Source organism: Chlorocebus sabaeus, chromosome 10 (genome assembly GCF_047675955.1).
Source record: "Chlorocebus sabaeus isolate Y175 chromosome 10, mChlSab1.0.hap1, whole genome shotgun sequence".
NCBI classification, from domain to species: domain Eukaryota; kingdom Metazoa; phylum Chordata; class Mammalia; order Primates; family Cercopithecidae; genus Chlorocebus; species Chlorocebus sabaeus.
The window spans coordinates 53,244,293-53,267,376 of record NC_132913.1 but is presented as its reverse complement, the minus strand read 5'-3'; the positions used below and the strand labels follow the sequence as shown (position 1 = coordinate 53,267,376).

Genomic DNA, 23,084 nt, shown 5'->3' with positions numbered 1-23,084 from the left:
GACTTAAGAAATCTATGTAACTGATTGAGTTGCCTACTGGGTGCAAACATAAAAATTTGCATTGGGATTCATTTTATTCTCAGTTTAAAATCAACAGTATCATTTAAAACACAGACATTAATTTTCTGGAAGTTTAACTTATTTGTCCCTCTTATTATCGGGGCTGGTAAAAACGGGCTAATTGAACATGCATTCTAACAAAGATTGCAGCAACGCCTGCAAAGACGGGCCCAAGCTCATCGCATTTCTGTTAAAAACGGGTGATTTTTCTGCGCCACCTTGTGGCCATAAAACAACTTGCCCACGTGAAAGTTGACCGCTTTTTCCCGCGCCGGCAGAGCCTTGCCGAGAGCCGCACTGCGGGAATCGGCCTCCAGACAAACGTGCAGAAAATGGTGTCTTCCTTTACAACCAGTGACAGGAAACAGACTTCCCCTTCTTCCTACTCAGTTTCCTTTATTCCTTAAATCAATTTCCTCGGCCCGCCCACCCACTGTCATCAGACAGCCGTTTCCCAGTGTGACCTCCTTTTGCAGCTGCACTATCCGACGGAGGCCCTTTTCCCAGCCCCAATCCTCCCGGGTCGCCCTCGCAGCTTTCCCTCCCGGTCCCCGCCCCGCCTTCTCCACTACAGCACGATCCCCGCCACACAGGCCAGCCCCTCCCTCCGACAGCCAATGGCGGCGCGACCCCGCCCCTCCTGCCGGGTTCCGGGGAGTTAGCTGGCTGCGGGAGGCGGGGGACAGTCAATTCTTTCTGCATCTTCTTTTGGGCTGCGGCGATACAACGCCCCCCAGCCTCGCGGCCCAGCCTCGGGGCAGCCATGGACTCGCAGGAATTGAAGGTGACCGGGCGGGCGGGCGGAGTTCCTTTGCGGCCTGTTGGCCCAGGGGCGCGGAGGGAGCTCGGGTGGCTTCGCTAGGCCGCTGTTTCTCTGCGATGCCCCGGCCGCTCGGGTTGCTGGGTGGGCCTGCAGCCTCTGCCTACGGCGGGTCTCCGCGGGCCCTGCTGGGGAAACCCAGGTCTGGGCAGCCCGCCCGCGCGCTGTTTCTGAATTGCTGCTAGTCCCCATGCTGTTGGTTGTGTTTACTTTTGCATCATGTTTACTAGGAAAGCTTGGGTTACCTATGACTCTGCGCCTCCAGGTGCGATTTTTAAGGTCTTAAGGCAAACTAGTGTCAGCTCCCACACTGGACAGTAAAAAGAGCCCAGAAAGATATATTATAGGAAACCCATTAAAGACGTGAGACTTAAAAGTGGAGGAGTCGTTATTTTAGGGTGATGGTCTAATCTGTTTATCACTGACTAATCCATTCAGCAATGACGGTCAACTTAAGAAAGGCTGATATAAAACAGTTAAAGACACGAGGCTTGAAAATAAAGTAACTTTTCGGATGTTGGTCTTCCCTATTCATTTGTTCACTGAATCTCTCGTTCAGCAAATATTTATGAAGGGTTTACTGTATGTCCATTAGAAGCTGGAGATGGCAGTGAGCGAAACTGAACAGTTTCTGCCTTCTCAGATTTTACAGGCTAATTAATGCTGGGGAAAAACCCGAATTCAGTTGACTCAACAGGTATTTGTCGAATGCCTCCTATGTGTCTAGCACTGTTCTACGCACTGAAATAATAAAACCAAGAAAAACTCTTCCAATCTTGGAGCTTACATTTGAGTAGGAGGAGTCAGACGACAAATAGGTAAATAAGATGTGTATCCTGTGAGATGGTGATAAGTGGATGGAGGACAATTTGGCGGTGCGGGAGGTTAGGGAATGCTGAAATGTCTTGTTTTTCTGCCTGAAGTTTTACATTATCCTCTGTTCTAGCTATCCCCCTATATCCTTAAATTTTTTCATTCCCTTAAATGTATTCTTTGCACTGCCACCCAAATGAACTTTCTAATAAAAACACTTTAATGTAAAAATGGGGTTCCTCATCACTTAGACTTGAGGATCAAGCCCAAGTACTTAATGTGAGGCTCTTCACCCCACCTTCCTCTCCAACCTCATCATCCAATACTCTCTGTCTTACTTAAGCCTCCAGAGCAGGGAATGGCAAACTTTCTCAACAAAGGGCCAAATAGTACACATTTTAGACTTTATGTACCATATGGTCTATCACATCTGTTTGGCCATTGTCATTCAAAACAGCCATAGACAATACTTAAATGAGCATGGCTGTGTTTCAATAAAACTTTATTTATGAACACTGAAATTTGACTTTCATGAATTTTCACGTTATGAAATATTTTTCTTTTCTTTTTTTTTTTCTTGACAGCTGGAAAATATAAAAACCATTCTTAGTTCACTGGCTGTACAGCCAACCAGCCAGATATGGCCCACAGACTGTGGTTTGCCAAACCCTGCTCTAGAGTATGGAGTGGCTTTTACTCATCTTCATCACCACTACCATCCCAATGTACCATTGATGATTTCTTATCTGTGTTATTGCAGTTCCTCTTCCTAACTCCTATACCTTCCTCAAGAATCATGAAAAGGAAATAGAGTGTGTATGTGTGTGGAGGGAGAGTGAGGGGTTTGCAATTCAAGAGTCAGCTCTGAAATCCTCCCCAATAATCTTTCCCTTGATTTTAGTCATCCATCCTCCCCTCACACCACATTCAGTTTTCAAAGCTGTCCAAATGTTACTATCCCACATGCCCAAAGCAGTTTATAAGTTCTTTTCTTACATTTACTACATTGTATTTCAGTTAGTCTTCAGATTACAGTCTCATCTGAAAAATATAAGTTTTTTGGGGGGACAGGAACCGTGTCTTACTCATCTTTCTATTCATAGTACCTAGCCCAGTGCCTGGGTACTAGTAGGCAGTCAGTAAATGTTTTGGATTGAACAATCTAACCTGAACCAAGGCAGTGGCACTAGGTATGTTTAGTGGGAGTTAGACTAGAGAAATAGAAGAACCTACTGAGTGGTTCGACTTAGAGAGACTGGGCAAATAGGAAGGGAGGATTCATGAGTAACAGAGTACCTGACTTGGGTAGCAGGTGGAAAATGGAAATACGAATCTGGAACATAGACAAGAGGTCTTGGCAGGACACATTTTTTTTTTTTTATTCTATTAACATATGGGATCAGAGGAATTTATTTTTTTCAGAATAGAACTCTCATACTATGATATCTTAATTAATTCTCACAGTGACCTGTATATTTGCATTACTAACAGCATTTTATAAATGAGCAGACTGAGGCATTGTAAGAAGGACTAGAGATTTGAAGCCAGGTCTTTTTGCCTTTAAATTCCTGTTCTTTTTATGGTTCTATGCCACTGCCTTTCAGGAGGATTATAGATGCTTAGTGATAGTGTGCAGAAGTCAAGTAACGTATTAAATGTGTCCTTAGTTGTGGCAAAGTAAGAGGTCATTTTGCAACTTTAGGGAATAGAGCACTGAAGGAAAACTGCACTTCACTGAAGTGTGTTGTGGGGGTCTGGAGATGGGGTGTGGATCACACTTTTAAGAAACGTGGCTAAAAAGGAGAGTAGGGAGCAGTGATCACAAGGAGGGACGCAGAGTAAAATTATAGAGAACAGTCGCCTAACTGATCTAGAGAAGTACATGGACTATAGCCCTCCAAAAGCAAGAGACGATATACAACAGAGCTGTCGGACGGGCGTGGTGGCTCACGCCTGTAATCTCAGCACTTTGGGAGGCCCAGGTGGGCGGATCACTTGTGGTCAGGAGTTCAAGACCAGTCTGGCCAACATGGGGAGCCCCATCTCTACTTAAAAATACAAAAATTAGCCAGGCATGGTGGTGCGTGCCTGTAGTCCCAGCTCAGGAGGCTGAGGCAGGAGAATCGCTTAAACCTAGGAGGCAGAGATTGCAGTGAGCAGAAATTGCGCCACTCCAGCCTGAGTGACAGAATCTCAAACAAAACAAAACAAACAAACCAAAAACCCAGAGCTGTCTAGACACCCTTAGATTTCAGTCGGGTCACTTAGTCACTGTATTTCTCATTGCTACTGAACCAGCTGTAGAGTACAGGTAGGTAGGAGGTATGGGGTGGCCCAAACTGCTTTCTGGTGAATCAGGTGTATCGTAGTGATGGCGGGAAAGTGTGGTTTCTGTCTTTGATTAGGTTAGCAACCAAGCCTTAGACATAATCCTAAGAAAAATGGTAGACAGCACAGGCCCATTTTTATTCAGAAGTTAGTAGGTCCTGATAGTTTTGTCTTGTATATGGAAATAATATAATTTTGGAAAAAGCTTAAAGACAACCATTTTCATTGAGAAATAGTTTATTTATTTTTAACTGACAATTTATTTGTCACAGAACTCAAAGCCAAGTAAGATAACATTTGATGATACATTGAAGAATTTAATTTGTCATTACTTTGTAATGCTGTAATAAAATACTGGATATTTTAAAAAGAAGGCTTTTTTTTTTTTAAAGAAGCCTATGGTCTGGCAATGGAAGCCTTTTGTCTTTTTTTTTTTTTTAATTTTTTTTTTTTTAGTTCATGTTTATTGTCTGCCTTTCTGTTTTCTAAAACGTTCAAGAAAATGTGGGCAAAGGAAAAATGGCGAAAGCAGCCTCATTTCGATGCTGTTAACAAAAACTTTAGGAAAAAGGATTTAAATTATTAGAAAACATTGAATTATTTCAGTAATTTTATGATCATTCAGTTCTGCAATTCTTAGCATTGAGTTCTAGCCATTAACAGTATTTTAAGAAACTTGGAAGAAAAAAGTCACATTGCCTAAATTTTACATTTTTCTAGATGTTAGATTAATATCTGCTTCTTAAGAGTATTTCAGAGCACCAGAATTCCTTTATAACATTTTTTCATTATTTCCATTTAGACTTTGATTAATTACTATTGTCAAGAGAGATATTTCCATCATGTGTTACTGGTTGCCAGTGAAGGAATTAAGAGGTATGGAAGTGATCCAGTCTTCAGGTTTTATCATGCCTATGGCACATTAATGGAAGGTACGTGTTAATCATTAAACATGTTCCATCAGTTTTAAATTCTTGCTTTGTACTAAGAACAGTTTTTCATATCATAATCTTGATTTTCAGGTAAAACTCAAGAAGCTCTTCGAGAATTTGAGGCTTGTAAAAATAAACAAGATGTATCACTTTGTTCTCTAATTGCACTGATATATGCCCATAAAATGAGTCCTAATCCAGGTATGGTATTTAAATACAATGCTTAGGACAATTTTTCCTATTCAGTTTATTTTGATTTTTCTCAGTTATCGAATCATTCAGTCTGATCACACTATATTATGTATTTTCTATAGATACAATTTATACATATATTTATCTTCCTGATAAGGGTATAAATTCAGGCACAAGAAATGTGTCTTCTACTACTTTCGTGTTCTTTATATCCTACGGCAGAGATTTCATTAGTACATAGGGATTTTTTTTAGACAACTTGAAGGGGAATGTATATTAGTAATTGTTATACAAAAAAACAGATACTGTATATACATAAATTGCTCTGCAGCAGCCGAGTTTACAACTTATGTGCAAATATACAGCCAGTGCAGTTTATTTCTGTATATTAAGCTTCTTGAGAGCCTTAAAACCCTTTATGAGGGCTATATCTTGGGAGATACTCAGCAAATTTTTATGCAATAGCAGGTTGACTAGATTATGACTAGATTATAGAAGGAAATTTATACATAAACCAGCAATTAAAGTTGTGTAAACTGCCAGGCTAAGTGGCTCAAAGCAGTAATCCCAGGAACTTGGGAGGCTGAGGTGAAGGATTACTTGAGCCCAGGAGTTCGAGGCCAGCCTGGGCAACATAGTTAGACCCCCATCTCTAAAAAAACAGAAAATAAAAAATAAAGTTATGTGAACTGTCTTAATGTATAGTTAACTTAATGGCGAAGGCAGAAGAGTTTCCCAATTATATGTAATAAAGAAGAAGTAGTGTTATATTCTTCCATATATATCCAGTAACATTTAATAGGATTGTAAATATAGATTGTGTTTCAAAAAATTAGTTAATAAACAAAGGTTGTAGACTAGTTCCTTGAATATTAGACGAGACTTTTTTCTAAAGTCAAGTATGGCATACCTCCTTCACACATACGCAAAGCAATACAAAGTTATTTAAAACATGTAAATATGTGCTTAATTTATCCAAGAAACTGTGCCTAATACAGTGAGAAGCTACAAAAGAATTGTAATAATTAGTTCATGCCATCAAGTTGGTAATCTAGTGGAAAAAACAAAATGTAAAAACCACAAACATTAAATTCCAGTGTTTCTAATACAAAATGAAACAAATGAGTTTATAATTCATTGAAGTTGATATACACTATTAATTTGAAAGAGTAGGCTGAGAAGGCTTTTGAAAGTTTGCACCTTAATCTGATCTTTGAAGGACTGGTAGAATTTGAATATGAAGAGTATTGGCCAGAGAGGAGAAATGGATGGGCAAATACTTGGAAGTGGTTCAGGTTTAGGCTCTTCTGTGGATCCCCTTTCTCCATACTCCAGTGGGAGTGTGTTTAGCTAGAGCAGAGAATTTTCATGGGAGAGCTGTAGTAAGTATAAATAAAATAAATTAGTAAAAAAAAATTTCTTTTTAGAATCAAGTTTTTATTTAATTGGTTATTCTTACCAGTGTTGATTCTGTTGGAAACTGATTTGCAGGACACTGAAATGATGGAATCAGAAATACTGTTTAGAGGAACCTGAGTGCTAACTCTACTTTGCACCAAGGATGATGCTAAATGGACTCGAGCTCTAGTAGGGGCCCAGATGTCTGTAAATACCACCTAGGAAAGTCCTAGATTGTTAGTATACGTTCTTCCAGGATGCCTGTGTAAACCCTGCTTATAAAAAAGCTGAGATCTGGCAACAGCTTTGTGCAGACAGCGTTAGAGCTAATTGATACCTCATTAGGGACGTGATGGAAAGCTGAGTAGGAAAGATTTCCTGTACAATGCCTGCTCCTGCCTGGTGAGGTTTTTTTGTTTTGTTTTGTTTTTGTTTTTGTTTTCTCTTTTTCTATTTCTGTATCATGGCTGTTTAATGAACACTTCTGAAGGGGTTGTAGGGATGGGGAGTGGGGAGAGGAGAAAAGGGTCTTCTTGCTAAGCAATCTGTAGACTTATAGAAACAGTTTTGTTTCCTTAACTCGTTAGATTGTACCTTGTTAATTTCACATTTAAATTTATATCATTAGAGTTGTAAGGAAGAGTCACATACCTTTCTCCTTGGTAGCCATTCCAGGAAGATAGAACTGTTGGAATCACGGGCCTCAACTTACATTTCTTCTTCCTTATTGCATGGCTGATTCTGATTCTGATACCATCCAGGGTTTGGGTATAATTGACTTCTGTGTCCTAAGCAGATACTGGTATAGAGAGAGAGAGAGAGAGAGAAAGAAAGAAAGTGGGAGAGAGAGAGAGTATATAGATTTAACGTAAGTGAATAGAGTTATCTATTTAAGGGAGCAATCAGTATTAAACTATATCAGCAATTATGCAATCTTTTTACTGACCTGTAACAGTAACTGGCATGTTTATGTATTTTTGAATTGTATTTAAGAAGTATTAATACTTTGAGTACCAGTAGTGGACCTGTTCCTAATAATTGTGGTTAGAACCATTATACATTTTTATAAGTCTTATTATTAAAAAATATTAGCCTATACAGCCTTTCTATTTTGGAAATGATGTAAACTCTATAGCTGTATTGTGCATTGCAGTGATCCTTGACCATATACCTCCTCTGTTGCCCAGACTGGAGTGCAGTGGTGCGATCCAGGCTCACTGCAACCTCTGCCTCCCAGGTTCAAGCAATTCTCCCTGTCTCAGCCTCCCAAGTAGCTGGGATTACAGGCACCCACCACCACACCCACCTATTTTTTTTTTTTTTTTCAAATGGGGTTTCACCATGTTGGCCAGGCTGGTCTCAAACTTGTGACCTCAGGTGATCCACCCACCTCAGCCTCCCAAAGTGCTGGGATTACAGGTGTGAGCCACCATGCCCGGCCATATACAGCTTTTTTAGTAAGTTTGAGGAACTGAATTTAAAATTTGATTTAATTCTAATTAATTTACTTTTTAAATTTAAAAATGATACTTGATTCAGTTATTAGAAAACTTATTTCTCAATAACTTGAGTCTAAAAATCTGCTTTTCAGCCATAAGTTTTATGAAAACTACAAATCAAGTATTTTTAAATAAAATGTAGCTTTTTTTTTTTTGAGTCAGAGTCTTGCTCTGTCACCCAGGCTGGAGGGCAGTGGCACGGTCTCGGCTCACTGCAAGCTCTGCCTCCCGGGTTCATGCCATTCTCCTGCCTCAGCCTCCCCAGCAACTGGGACTACAGGTGCATGCTACCGTACCTGGCTAATTTTTTTTTTTTTTTTGCATTTTTAGTAGAGACAGGGTTTCACCGTGTTAGCCAGGATGGTCTCGATCTCCTGACCTCGTGATCCACCCGCCTCAGCCTCCCAAAGTGCTGGGATTACAGGCATGAGCCACCACACCCAGCCAAAATTTAGCATCTTAATTGTGATGTGCTGTTAGTATGAAATACCACATTTCACAGTAAGAAAAAAGCATGCAAAATATCTCATTAATTTTTCTATCGATGATGCATTGAAATTATATCTTAGATATATTGGGTTAAATAAAACATTAAGATTAATTTTAATTGTTGCTTTCTATTTCTTTGATAGGGCTACTAGAAAATTTTAAGTTATATATATGGCTTGCACTTTATTTCTATTAGACAGTACCACTATAGAGAGAAGTAAATTTTTTGCCTTGTTAATTATGTGACCTTTTATAAATACCTGATCCAGAATTTAATTTTTATTTGATATCATTTTCCCCTCCCAGATAGAGAAGCTATTCTGGAATCAGATGCCAGAATGAAGGAACAACGTAAAGGAGCTGGAGAGAAAGCCTTATACCATGCAGGCTTATTTTTATGGCACATTGGTCGCCATGATAAAGCAAGAGAATATATTGACAGAATGATCAAAATGTCAGATGGTAGTAAGCAGGTAGCTATTTTTCTGATTTTAAAATCATAACATTAAAAATGCTTACGTTATTGATCTATCCAGTAGTATCTGTGGTTTAGTTCTTTATTATTGTCCACTCTATTGCCACTTTGTAAATGACAGCTTTATTTTAACCCATTTATGGTTATCAATATGGTTAATAGTGTATTGTAGAATAGGGATTCTCTAAGGTTAGTTTTATGCTACTAACTCTTCAACTATCCCTGCCTGGTTCCTTCCCTCTGTTTTTCTCTTTCTTTTTCTCTCCCTTTTTTTTTCCTTCCCTCCATATTTTGTTCTTTCCTTTTCTCCCTCTCTCCTTATTGAACAGCTGTAGATACAAGGCACCATTATTTGTAGTGTTAATAATGTAAAGGAAAATAATACATAAACTTCACTTTCATGAATGAATAACTCAGTAGTGGCATAGAGCACATCCCCAGCTAATATTGTGAGAAAAATGATAGATGATATGAGAGACATGTGATTAAAGTATGCAAGAAAATAATAGCTAACATTTATTGCTTGCTTACTTTGTGCTAGGCACTGTTTTAAATTAAGGAGAGATCACGTGCATAAGTGTTAAGAGAATGTAAAAGAATTTTTTTGAAGGAACTAGCATTTGAACTAAAACCTGAAAGAAGGATGCAATTTCAACAGGCAAAGATTATGGAAAAGGGAAGTAGATACTCCCAAGGTGAGAAATAATAGATGGAAATGAGGCATGTTACTTCAGTGTACACTGAGATACTCATATTTGGTGGAACATAGGATACGTTGGTAGTGAGAAGGGAAGAAAAGCTTGGAGAAGTAGACTGAGACAAATTGAAGGATCTTGACTGCTAGTTAGAAATATTTGTGTCTGATTTGACATGCATTGAGAGGCTACTGAAGACTTTTAATTATGGTAGTGATTTTATTAGAGTGCAAATCCAGAAGATTAATTTAGCAATGGTTTCTTGGACGAAGTGGCTTGAGGATAAACTGAAATGCAGCAAAAATGAAAAAGATAGTACTTTCTTGCAGAAGGTTTTGAGGCATGACACTAAAATATTGTACAGTGAGTACAAAGTTCAGAATTTTTAAATACCCACAGGACCTGTGAACTGATGATAAATAGTTGGGAAAGATAACAAGTTGTCACGTATTAGGATGTCTTTGAGGCTTTCAGCCTAAATAAATTAGAGACCAGTTAGCATAAATAGAAAATACATTGGCGTAAGAAACTAATCTTAAAGGGAAGTGATCTGACTTAAGACATGCTGTATTTCTGGTTCTGGTAGAACAGTAAGATGGAGATAGCAGATGAATTTCTGGAAAAATAAAAATTTAGAAGAGGTTTTGGGCTAGAAATGTAGGTTGGGAATCATCTACACAGAGACAATAGTTAAAACCATTCAAATAATGGCACTGATTTAGTGCATAGCATTGGTTAAGGTTCTGATCTGTATTTTCAGGTGAAATACAGGGAGGTGAATATAGTCTTGGTTAAACGTTTATAAATTTGTCAGTTAACCTAGATTTTTTAAATAGAAGAGCATATTTCACAGTTTTTTATTTGACCTTAAACAGAAAAATAACCAGTTTTTGTCTTCTTTTCAATCCTGTATGTCTTACAACCCATTGGCCCACTGACTTGTGTAAAGATAAATATCCATGAGTTCTTCAGTTTCTAATGTTTCAGGCCGTTCACCTGTCATTTGAAATTCAATGGACTAATCAAAGAAGTTAAGAAGATAGTTGCCAGATCATCTGAATGTTTAGGATATGTGAAGCAAGACATCTTCTGTTATTTCATCTTAGTTCATTTAGACTGTTTGCTCAAAAAGAGACTACAAATTCTCATCTATATATTGAATTACATGTTTAAGTGTTATTATTCATCAATTACTAGCAAAGTCTCAGAGAAAATAATGGTTTTAACACTAATGGAATATTTGATAAGCTTCTTAATTTTAATATTGAGCTCAATAGTAATGTTAAAGGCTGAAATTTGTAATATAGTTCCCATGACACTAGGCTGGCAAGGGTTCAAAAGTGATTTCACTAACAGAATTTTATTGTTCATAACATATTTGTTAGAGTCCTTTTTGTTATTAATTGCCAGAAAAATGACAGTAGGCTCTTTCATTAACATTTATTTCTTTTCATTTCCAAAGAAGTAAAAATAGAATTATTCATTTTACAGGGACACGTTTTGAAAGCATGGCTTGATATTACAAGAGGAAAAGACCCTTACACTAAAAAAGCACTGAAGTATTTTGAAGAGGGACTCCAAGATGGGAATGATACTTTTGCTCTGCTGGGTAAGGTGAGTTGGAGTTAGGGTAAATAAATCATGTTTCAAAATGTGTTCATAATATATTTGAAACCTGACAAAACCAAGTAGCTCAAAAAAGTTGATAATTTTCATGATGCTGTTGTCAGCTCACAGCTGTAAGGTGGACTGGCATTTGTATAAGACGATGAGCAATACACTAGAGAAATGTATTCCCTGCCAAAGTTCCTGAATCCTGGATCAGCTGTAACTGTTATTGTTGTTGTTATTTTGGTTCAGACATTCTTTCCTCAGCATTTATTATGTGTCTTATGTATATGAGGCGTCCCTCTATATACTAGAAACCCTAAGCAAGAGAAAACCTCCTGTTTTTATGGAGCTTATATTCTACTGATGGAGGCAGACAATAAACAAAATAAGTAAGTAAGTTATATAATATATTAGAAGGTGATAAGTACAATGGAAAATACAGCTGGAAAAGCTGGGGCATGAACTTCCAATTTTACATGAAGTGGTCAGAGAAAGTGACATTTGAGCAAAGGCATTTAAGGAGGTGACGGTTAAAGCCCTCCAAGCATCTTGGGGAAAGTATTTCAAATAGAGGAGATGATGAGTTCAGGTACCTTAAGGCGTATTCAGGGTTAGCAAGGAGGCCAAAGTGGATTGAGTAAAGAGAACAGAAGTCAAGGCCTGAGGAAGAAAGGTGGGATGGGGATGAGGAGGAGTGGTGGGCCTGTTCTGTGAGGCCTTTGGCTTCTACCTTCAATTAGAGAGACAGGCAGCCAATACAAAGTTTTGAACAGAGAAATAACATGATTGGACATACATTTTGAGGGATGAGTCATTAGAACTCATTGAGGGGTAGAAATATTTAATTAGGACACTTTCTTCAGTCCCCATTGATGCTTTCTAAATGCCTTAATTTTTTTTTTTGACTCAGCCAAAAGAAATTATTTGTTGGAAACAACAGTCTATTAGATAAGCAGTGATTTGGAGGGATAAAAAAGAAAGGGGAGAGGATTCATGTGTTGACTTTTGTTAATGTCTCCACATCACTTTTCCTGTCACTTTGTGTGGACAGTAAGGCCGTGGGACATCTTTTTCAGGCCCGTTACCCTCAAGTTTTACCTAATGCCTGCTGTAGAAATTGGCCATACACTTGTCTTGATCATTTTTCTTCTCTTAAAGAAAAGCTATTTGATAAAAATTTGCCTCATCATCTCTTTTTAATGTACTAACTATATTTATAGCTTTATTTTTTCTGACTATGAAAGTAATAAATGAACATAGTAAAACGTTTTTTAGAAAATACAGTAACATCTGAATGACAAAATGAACATCACCATTGGAAATAACCAAAGCATTATATATGATATCTCTTCACATCAGTAAATATACATCTACAAATTTAGGTCATCATTTTTAATGATTACTTAACATTTTATTAAATAGATATACTATAATTTTCTCCTCTAGGTACATTTGGGATTATTTTATATATAAACAATTCTGCCATAAATATCATCTATATACTTCATTGTGGTCTTTTCCAATTATTTTCTTCAGATAATTCATAGAAGTGAAAATGTTGAAGTAGAGGGATTTGTTTGAACTTTATTTTGCTTGTTCTTTAAAATCGTATATTCTTTAACCTGAAAATAATTTCTTAAAAAAGATGCAAAATTTCTAAAATTTCTTAAAATTTTAGATACTACTTGAACATTTCCTGGAAACATTTTAATCTAAAAAGACAATTTTCCTGTTCTAAATGGAAACATTATTTTTATGGTATTTCCGAGAACATTTTAAAAAATTTTATCCTTTAATCATGTTTTTCAGCCATTTAAAAGTAAATTTTAAAACACAATAGCTTATATAATGTGTTTGTATTATTCTGTGATGTTTTAAAATTTTGTTTTGACAAAAACTTAACAGTTTCTCTCGTTAAAAGTGGTAACTGCTCCTCACAGAAAAGTCAGTAAGTATTAAATGTTCATACTCTGCCTGCTCTGCACCTTTTTTTCTCTTCCATTAGGCACAATGCCTTGAGATGCGCCAGAATTATTCAGGTGCCCTGGAGACTGTGAACCAGATAATCGTGAACTTTCCAAGCTTCCTTCCTGCTTTTGTTAAGAAAATGAAATTACAACTAGCCTTGCAGGATTGGGACCAAATGGTTGAGACAGCACAACGGTTAAGTAATAAAAATTGACACAAGTCTCTTTGGATTTGGTTATAATTTTGAGAAAAAGCGAAATCTATGTGAATTTTTTTCATAAGAGTTTTTAAATTTGATTGTTTTCAAACAGTGTGGAACCGAGGAAATACTTAAAGTCACACTGCTTTTAAACATTGAATTTATTGATTTACATAAATATTTGATTCCTGTTTTAAGACAGACACTCTCTTTAGGCAAACAGACCAATATCCCTGTGGTCAGGAAGCTTATATTCAAGCGAGAGGAACCATATACTAAGCGTACCAAATAAGTATATTCTGTAGTATGTGTTAGAAAGTATAAGTGCTACGGGGGAAGGATAAACCAAGAAAGAGATGGGGAGTGTTGAGGAGTTTGGTCTTATGGGATGGTCATGGACGGCTGAGACTTTTGAGCCATCTTCTAAAAAAGGTAAGGGAGTAAGCCATGCAGATATTTGAGGGAAGACTTTGCAGAAAGAAGGAAAAGCAAATGCGGAGTCCCTGAGGTGGGAGCACATGTCATATGTTTGAGGAGTGGGAAGGAGTAAGAGAGGTGAGTAGGGTGTGAGGTCTGAGACAAAGGGTGGGAGTGAGCCCGTGCTAGATGATGAAGGGTCTTGTCAGCCATATAAGGATTTGGGGTTTTCTTCTGAAGCATGAGGTTATTGGAGGGTTTTGAGTAGAGGAGTGCCATCATCTAAATTCTGTTTTAAAAGAATCACTCTGCCATGTGCAAAACAGACTGGGCGAGCAGGCAAAGGCAGAAGCAGGGAGAACCTTTTGAAAGCTGTTGCCATCATTGAGAAATGGTGGGGGCTGGCGCAGTATAGTTGTGGTGCAAGTGCTTTGAGAAGTGATTGGAATCTGGGCCTGTAGCAATTTTGTTTAGGAGTAAGAGAAAGAATAGTTTAAGGTGATTCCAAGGTTTGTGGCCTGAACTACCAGAATAACAATAACGATGATAATGAACTGTTGTAAAGTGTTCAGAGTGCCTGGCTCATAGGAAGTGCTATCTATTTATTCCCAGGGTAACCCTAAGAGGAAGGTACTATTAGTATTTCTGTTTTACAACTGAATAGACTAAGGTACAAAGAGGTTGAGAAGTTTCTCCAAAGGCACACAGTTACTTAGTGGTGGAGTCAGGATTCAAATCCAGAGCACTCTAGTCCCAGACTCTGTGCTCTTACCCACTACTTGTACTAGAGGATGGAGTTTGCTTCAGCTGCACAGGATGATTATGGAAAAAGAAGGTTTCAGGGCAGGGAAGGAGTTTAGCCTTCAACATTGTAATTTTGAAATGCCTATGAGAAGTCAAAGTAGAGATGGATGTATGGGCAGGCAGCTGTATGTCTGAATCTGGAGTTCTCAAGAGAGGCCTAGGCTATAGCTAATATTTTGAAGTCACTGACACATAGATGTGATTTAAAGGCATGAGATCAAGAATATAAATGTATTTGAGGCACAAATCAATACTTTCTAATGGATGAATTCATGTCACTTAATACTGAAATCACAGAAAAGTAAATTTCATAGGTAATACAAATATACCTTTAAAATCAGAATGTCTTAATAGAACTTCTCATGCAAACAATAGGCAAGATCCTTTCAAGATACAAATGAAGTATAAATTGCATAGAAAGTCACCTTTACCTCAGTGTAGATCAAGGTTTATAGTCTTAGAATCTTCAGAATAAGTGACTTGCAAGCATGTCTAACTTTCATCCATATCTGACAAAATATTAATGGCTATCTCAGGACCGAACATCTTAATAACATCTTTGCTAAGATCATCTATCATTTATTATGAAGAATTTCAGATTTATGTAAAAGCAGACAGAATAGCATCATGAGGTACTCTTATCTGTTTCCTGCCCCCAGCTACCATCACCACATGACTAAACCCCCGTTTGCTTCCTGGGTTTAATTTTCAGTTTGAAGCAAATTCAAAACTCTGCATCATTTCATTTGTAAATATCACAAGATGCATTGAAAAAATAGGATAATTATTTTCCCTCTACAACATGACAATGTTATTATCACATATAAAAAATTAAAAATAGTTTTTTAATATCAAATATCCAGTGTTCAAATTACCAATAGTCTCAAATATTGTGTTTTTTAAATAAATTACTTTTTAATCAGGATCCAAATAAGTCTACATATTGTGATTGGTTTATGTCTTTAAAGTCTCTAGGCTCTCTCCCAGTCTCTGTAAGTTCTTTCTCACTCTTTCTTTCTCTCTCCCTTCCTATCTCTCTCCTTCCCCTCTTCCCTCTCCCTCCCTCCTTCTTCCTGCCTTCCTATTTCCCTATTTCCCTTCTCTTTTTCTTCTTGCCTTCTTTTTAAGGTAAAGAAACCAGTGTTTTGTCCTGTAGCATTTTCCATGATCTGGATTTTGTTGTTTGTCTGCCATGGTGTAGTACATACAACTTGTTGCTTTATCCTTTGTAGTTGGTAGTTGGATCTAGAGGTTTGGTTAAATTCACTTTCAGTTTTGTTGTTTTGGCAATTACTTCATGAGTGATACTGTTGTGTTTCATCACAGTGACAGAATGTCTGCTTGTCTCTCTCTTTTTGTGGTATCAGCAGTTATTCATGCTCAATACCTAAGTGCTTGATTCTTAGGGATTATAGTAGGATTACATTTGAATTCTGTCTTTCTTTGTTTCTTAGCTAGAATACCTATAAAGAAAAACTTCTCATCTCCTGGTTAGTTACTGAGTGGTGTAGTTCATATAAGAAAAATAGGATAAGGTGCTTGAGTCTTTTCCTTTATTTCCAGGTTTAAAAAAAAAATGCCAAGAATTCCTTAGCATCCTTCATTGGTAATTGATTAGTGGCTTAGGTTTGTTTGTTTTACATGCCATGGATTTAGATGAGTGCTTCTGGACATTTCAGTCATTATAATTATGCAGTCTTATCTCTGACTATTAGGAGCTTCTTCAAGTTATTCTTAAGTCCTTTTGACGTGATCCTAGTAGTCTTTGATAGTTACTTTGCTATTTGGTATGACAAGCTGTCCAGGCTCATTTTGTATATTACTTCCCCAAGTAGGTATCAGTCATTTGTCCAGGGCAATCTAATCTCTTTTAGTGTGAAATGATATTTGAAGGCCACAGTTTGGGCACTAGTAATTTTTTGATGTATGTATCTGTCAAGATTTTTTTTTCTAGGTGCTGTGTGTGTGTGTGTGTGTGTGTGTGGTTTCTATATATTTTTAAAATATGTTTATATTTTGAGGGTGTTTTAAAAATAAGAAATAGACTCATAAAGTACTTTTAAAATTGTTTTTCTCTTTAAGAAAGTGTTCCATAGATATCACTTTATACCTATTCACATAGATACACCAAATTGTTTTTTAATAAACAGTATTTTTAGGGTACTTTTATACTCACAGCAAAATTAAACAGAAGGTACAGAGATTTCCCATACGTTCCTGCCTCCACACATAGATAGTCTGCCTAATTATCAACATCTCCCACCAGAGTGGTACATTTGTTACAGTGGATGAACTTACACCATAGTCACCTAAAGTCCCATCATTTATATTACAGTTCACTTTTGGTGTTGTACATTCTAGTGGTTTGGACAAATGTGTAATCACATGTATCCACCATTATAGTATGATACAGAATATTTCTACTTCCCTAAAAATTATCTTTATTGTGTATCCACTGTATATCCCTCCATCTCCCCAACTCCTTGCAATCACTGCTCTTTTTACTGCCTTTATAGTTTTGCCTCTTCCAGAGTGTCTATAATATAGAATAATGCAATATGTAGCCTTTTCAGATTGACTTCTTTCATTTAGTATTATGCATTTAACTTTCTTCCATGTCTTTTCATGACTTGATAACTCATTTCTTTTTAGTACTGAATAATATTTCATTGTTTGGATGTACCACAGTTTATCCATTGAAGGACATCCTGATTGCTTCCAAATTGTGGCATTTATGAATAAAGCTACTATAACCTTGTGCAGGTTTTTGTATGGATATCAGTTTTCAACTCCTTTGAATCAAATACCAAGGAACATAATTGCTGAATCATATGGTAGGAGCATATTTAGTTTTGTAAGAAACTGCCAAACTATCTTCCAAAGATGTTATACCATATTATATTCCCACCAGCAATGAATGAGAGTTTCTCTTGCTTTAAAACATCTTCATCAGCATTTGATGTTGCCAGTGTTCTGGATTTTGGCCATTCTAATGGGTTTCTAGAGGTATCTCATTGTTATTTTAATTTTAATTTGCATTTCCCTGGTGATACGACGTGGAGCATTTTTAAATATGCTTATTTGCAGTCTGTGTATCTTGTTTGGTTAGGTGTCTGTTAAGGTCTTTGGCCCATCTTTTAATTGGTTGTTTGTTTTCTTATTCTTTGGATTAAAGAATTCTCTGTATATTTTGGAAAACCATTCTTTATCAGGTATATCTTTATCTGATAAATATTTTCTTCCAGTCTGTGGCTTGTCTTTCACAGAGCAGAAATTTTTAATTTTAATGAAGTGCAGCTTATCACCTCTTTCTTTCATGAACTATGCCTTTTGTGTTGTATCTAAAATGTCATCATCAAACCATAGGCCATCAGATTTTCTCCTGTATTATCTTCTAGAGATTTTATAGTTTTATGTTTTACATTTAGCTCTGTGATCTATTTCAGATGGATTTTTGTGAAGAAGGTGAGGTCTGTATCTATATTCATTTTTTCTATGTGGATGTCCAGTTTTTCCAGTGCCATTTATTGAAAAGAGCGTCTTTTCTCCATTGCATTGTCCTTGCTCTTTTGTCAAAGATCAGTTTACTATCTATATGGGTCTATTTCTGTGATTTCTACCCTGTTCCATTGACCTGTTTGTTCTTTCAACAATACCACACTACTGTCTTGATTACTGAAGCTTTATAGTAAGTTTTGAGGTCAACTAATGTCAGACTTCTAAATTTGCTCTTTTCCTTCAATAGTATGTTGCTGTTCTGGGTTTTTTTTGCCACTCTGTATAAACTTTAGGATCAGTTTGTCAATATCCACAAAATAACTTGCTGGGATTTTGATTGGGATTGCATTGAATGAGTTTATAGATCAAATTGGGAAGAACTAACATCTTATATTGTCTGTGCATCCATGACATGAAATCTCTCTCCCTTTATTTGGTTTTTCTTTGATTTCTTTTGTCAGAATTTAAAAATTTTCCTCATAGACATCTTGCACATATTTTGTTAGATTTGTATGTACCTAAGTATTTTACTTTAAGAAGTGCTAATGTAAATGTTACTGTGTTTTTAATTTCATATACCACTTGTTCATTGCTAGCACATAGGAAAGCAGTTGATGTTATATATTAACCTCATAGCCTACAATCTTGCTATAATCACTTGTTGATTCCAAGAGTTTTTTAAATTGATTCTTTTAGATTTTCTACATAGATGTTCATGTCATCTGTGAACATCTATTTATTTCTTCCTTTCCCTAATCATTTTAAAACTGCGTAGCAATCTGTGAATTGGAAACACAAATAATTTATTTAATCTCTCCCCACTGGTATGCACCTAAGCTGTTTCCAATTTTTCACTGTTCAGTATAGTGCGGTGTGCACACACGCATACACACATACCTCTTTGAACCCAGGTAGGACTATATATGCAGAGAAGTTTCCCAAAGGAGAGATTGTTGAATCCAAGATACTGTATTTGTTAGGGTGGGCTAAGCTGCTACAAAAATAGATCTAAACATATAATGATTCAGTATAATAGAAGAATGTTTTCTCATATGTAACTGTTTTGGGTAAATGTTAGAAGTGATCAGGCAGCTTTGCTCCACACTGTTTTTAACAGACCTAGACTCCTTCCATCTTGCAATCCTGCCATCTCCCAAGACCTCATAACAGCTGGCAGAAAGGGAAAGATAATGTAGAGAAGTCATTCCACTTTTTATAAAAGCCCAGGCCCCAAAATGGAATGTATTATTTTATTTCACGTTGACCACCTCTAAATGCAAAGATGTCTAGGAAGTGTTGACTGGCCACATGCCAGGAGAGAATGGATTTGAGGAGACAAATTGTAGTCTCTGCCTCAAGTATATAAATTTAAAATTTTGATAGGCACTGCCACATTGCTCTTCTAGGAAATCGTACTAATTTACACTCCTACCAGTAGTCTATTGAATGTTCCCTTACCTTATCCTCACCAATTCTGGCCATTTTCAGTGTGTGTGTTTTTTTGTTTTGTTTTCCAAGCCATCTGAAACAGAGGTGTCTTATTTTTATTTTCATTTATTTTATTGTGTTGAGATTGAGCAACTTTTCATATGCTAAAAGGTCTTTTCTTTGGTATATAACTGGTTCTAAATATGCTTTTTTTTTTTTTTTTTTAAGTGAGCCTATTCTCTCCTTTTTGATGGACTCTGATAATTTTTATCGCAAGTTCTCCATCATGGTTTTTTTTTTTTTTTTTTTTGAGATAGAATCTTGCTCTGTTGCCCAGACTGGAGTTCAATGGCGCAATCTTGGCTCACTGCAAGCTCGGCCTCCTGGGTTCAAGCGATTCTCATGCCGCAGCCTCCCGAGTATCTGGGATTACAGCCACCCATCGCCACGTCCTGCTAATTTTTTTGTATTTTTAGTAGAGACAGGGTTTCACCATGTTTCTCTTATAACAGTTTTGTTGTCTCTTTTTTTTGCTCTTGACTGTTATAATCAATTTACAAAATAATAAAAAAGAAACCATAGAAGATTTTGGTTTGAATTGCATTAAATTTGTAGTCATTTGTGGGAAAAAAATTTTTCTTAACCAAAAATGAGCGTTATTATATCAGGCTGCTATTGGTATATAGCAAACAACCACAAATGTCAGAACATATAATAATAAGTATTCTTTCCTCACATTTTTGTGGGTCATCAAGGGTCTGCTGATCTCAGGCAGGGCTTGGCTGGGGCCCTGCTTCAGTTCGGATCCAGCTGGGTGCATGTGGCACATCATTGCAGTTTGGACTCTTGTCACCTCCAAGAGTGTTTTTCCCTGGACTCACAACAAGTGGCAGCCACTACTCAGAGGGAATTCTTCCTATACTGATAGCAGGTGCAAGAGAACAAACAGAAATATGCAGTGCCTCTAAAATTTAGCCTGGTACACTGCTATTCCTGCCCACATTCCATTGGCCAATATAAGAAAAATGTCCAAGTCCCTAGTCAAGAAGCAGTAGGGTACACTCCAACTTTTGTAGTTAGTTACATGGCAGAAGACACGTACTCAGGGAGGGTTAAAAAACTGGAACCAGTAATTGTGATGTGTACCACATCATCTATGATAAGAGAAGTCTAGGGTGTTACCTTTTTGGTTCAGTTCTTTTGAAAAATGTCCCTGAGTACAGTTTCATAGGAATTTTATAGCTTTTCCATGTTTCTTAAGTTTATGCTTGTTATTTTTTTCTTTTTGCTTTTTGTTCCATTTATTAATAGGGTTTTTTAATGTAATATTTTCTCATTTGTTTTTATCACATAGGAATCTGTTGTTGTGAATAACATTAGTCGGTATTGTAATGTTTGACCCAGCTTTGCATTCCTGGAATTCCTGTAATAAATCAGCCTGGTTAAAGTGAATTATTCTTTTACTATGCTGTTGTATATAGTTAGCTAATACTTTATTTAGGATTGCCACAAGATTTAATGAGACTAGTATAATCTATTCATATCTCTTAAAAACATATTAAAAATTAAATTCCAGAAACTTTTATTTGTTTAAATAATAAAGTTGGTAAGTTTCACAAAGTAGATATCATTTTGCTAATGAAAATTACTTATTTTGATCAGTGGAATAGTGAGGCAAGCAAACCAACTTTTCATGCCCTCAAATAAAAGAAAATATATAAATTGATTTTGACATTAACTAAATTGTTTTCCTGCAGGTTGCTGCTCCAAGATAGCCAAAATGTGGAAGCACTGAGAATGCAGGCACTCTACTATGTGTGTAGGGAGGGGGATATAGAGAAGGTAAGTGGCATTGTATTATTTAAGTTTCCTATATTAAAAAATATATTTAATTACACATACACACCCACATACACACACATACGTGTGTGCATGTGCATATACATTAAAGCCTTGAAGTTCTCTTTTAGACTATATGTCATGGTAGTTTTTAGTTGATTATGAGACTATACCTTAACAAAGAAGTCAGCTTCTGAAATCTATTAGTAAAGCAAAAATATTATATGATTAACATTACCCTTGAAAATCCCTTAAGTCATTAATTATAGTGTATATGGCTTTCTGTATTAAACTCCTGTGTATGATTAATGTAACCAGTGATACTAGATATGAAAAAATATGTATGCAAAATGTAATTTATAGTATATTTACAATTTAACGGAATCTGCAAAAATTAAATGGGCTTAGGCTAAAATCCCATTGTACCTTATAATAAAGTATATCTGTTTCTGTAGTAGTGAACACATTGACTATAGATTGGATCATGGAGTGCCAAACTCTAATCTGAAGGAAATAGTATTAGTATAACATGTAGTAGATTTGCATTGTGTTTAGTGTGGTTAAATTGATTAATGTGACAGTGCCTGATAGATACTTCAGTAAATACTAGGAGTATCTTAGTAGGGGTAAATTTTCTAGGCATTGAAATTACTTGTACTAAGTACTGTAATAATTTTTTCTATTCTAGAAAATATTTTGATTATAAACCAGTCTATAGAGGCAGTTGAAGGGCTGATCTCATATAATTTGTAAATACATTATCATTTGTATTTCATTTCTGTCATGAATTAACTGTTGGAGGGGGAGCTGGGCATGTACAGTTAATGAAATATTATGGGTGTCTTTGCCTATCCAAAGGTTTCCATTCAATAACAAGTATTAAAGAAACACATTCTAAAACACATTTATAATTACTGAGTTTGTTAGAACCTTAAATATGTTTTATAACATATAATCATCCATTGGAGGAGGAGGAATATATAAAAGCAAAGGTCTTTTAAAATACTAGTCGGGTTATGCTTTGTTAGCATATATGTGCATGTATTATGTTGTTTTTACTTAGTGTATTTTAAAGTTAATACCAGTTGCTTTTGTTTTAGGCTTCCACCAAGCTGGAAAACTTGGGAAATGCATTGGATGCCATGGAACCACAGAATGCTCAACTTTTCTATAACATTACACTAGCCTTCAGCAGAACTGTGAGAGTGCCTACCATGTACCAGAGCTCTGTTATCTATAGTAGAGGGCATAAAATAAGTGGAAAAGGTGGAAGCAGGGAAGAGCATATGGCCTAGAGTGCAAATATGTGTTTAAATATATGACATACTCCTAAGAAAGGCAGTTTAGAGGAGATGTGGTTTCCAGCTATAAGAAGCCCTGATGGAGGCTTCGTGGAGGAAATGCCACTTATTGATCTTTTAAGCATAGCCAAGTGCCTTCCAGGCAAAGGAAATAGAAGGTGGTTTATTTTCATCAGAGCATAGATTTATGACCAGGATTGCTCTTAGCTTTTGTTTTTTAAAACTATTTTTAAAAAGTTTTAAAGTGTATAAAAGACCATTTTGGTGGAGGAAATGGTTGGTAGCTTATTTTTTTAAAAACAATAGGAAAGAAATGTT

At 36.5% G+C, this 23,084-nt stretch overlaps 1 protein-coding gene across 5 annotated transcripts in view; it reads left to right on the top strand.

Moving 5' to 3' along the window:
* Positions 1-680: 680 nt before the first annotated feature.
* Positions 681-23,084, top strand: part of TTC21B (tetratricopeptide repeat domain 21B) — an 81,417-nt gene continuing 59,013 nt past the window's right edge. For 4 of the 5 annotated variants that reach the window (XM_038001985.2, XM_073019777.1, XM_038001986.2 and 1 more), the window contains exons 1-8: positions 722-844; positions 4,824-4,953; positions 5,044-5,154; positions 8,838-9,004; positions 11,193-11,315; positions 13,318-13,475; positions 21,384-21,468; positions 22,566-22,664. In XM_038001985.2, coding sequence (XP_037857913.1) covers positions 824-844; positions 4,824-4,953; positions 5,044-5,154; positions 8,838-9,004; positions 11,193-11,315; positions 13,318-13,475; positions 21,384-21,468; positions 22,566-22,664 — 894 coding nt within the window. In that variant the 5' untranslated portion in view covers positions 722-823. Of the gene's footprint in view, positions 845-4,823; positions 4,954-5,043; positions 5,155-8,837; positions 9,005-11,192; positions 11,316-13,317; positions 13,476-21,383; positions 21,469-22,565; positions 22,665-23,084 lie in introns of all 5 variants that reach the window. The other variant, XM_007965224.3, reaches the window with a different exon arrangement.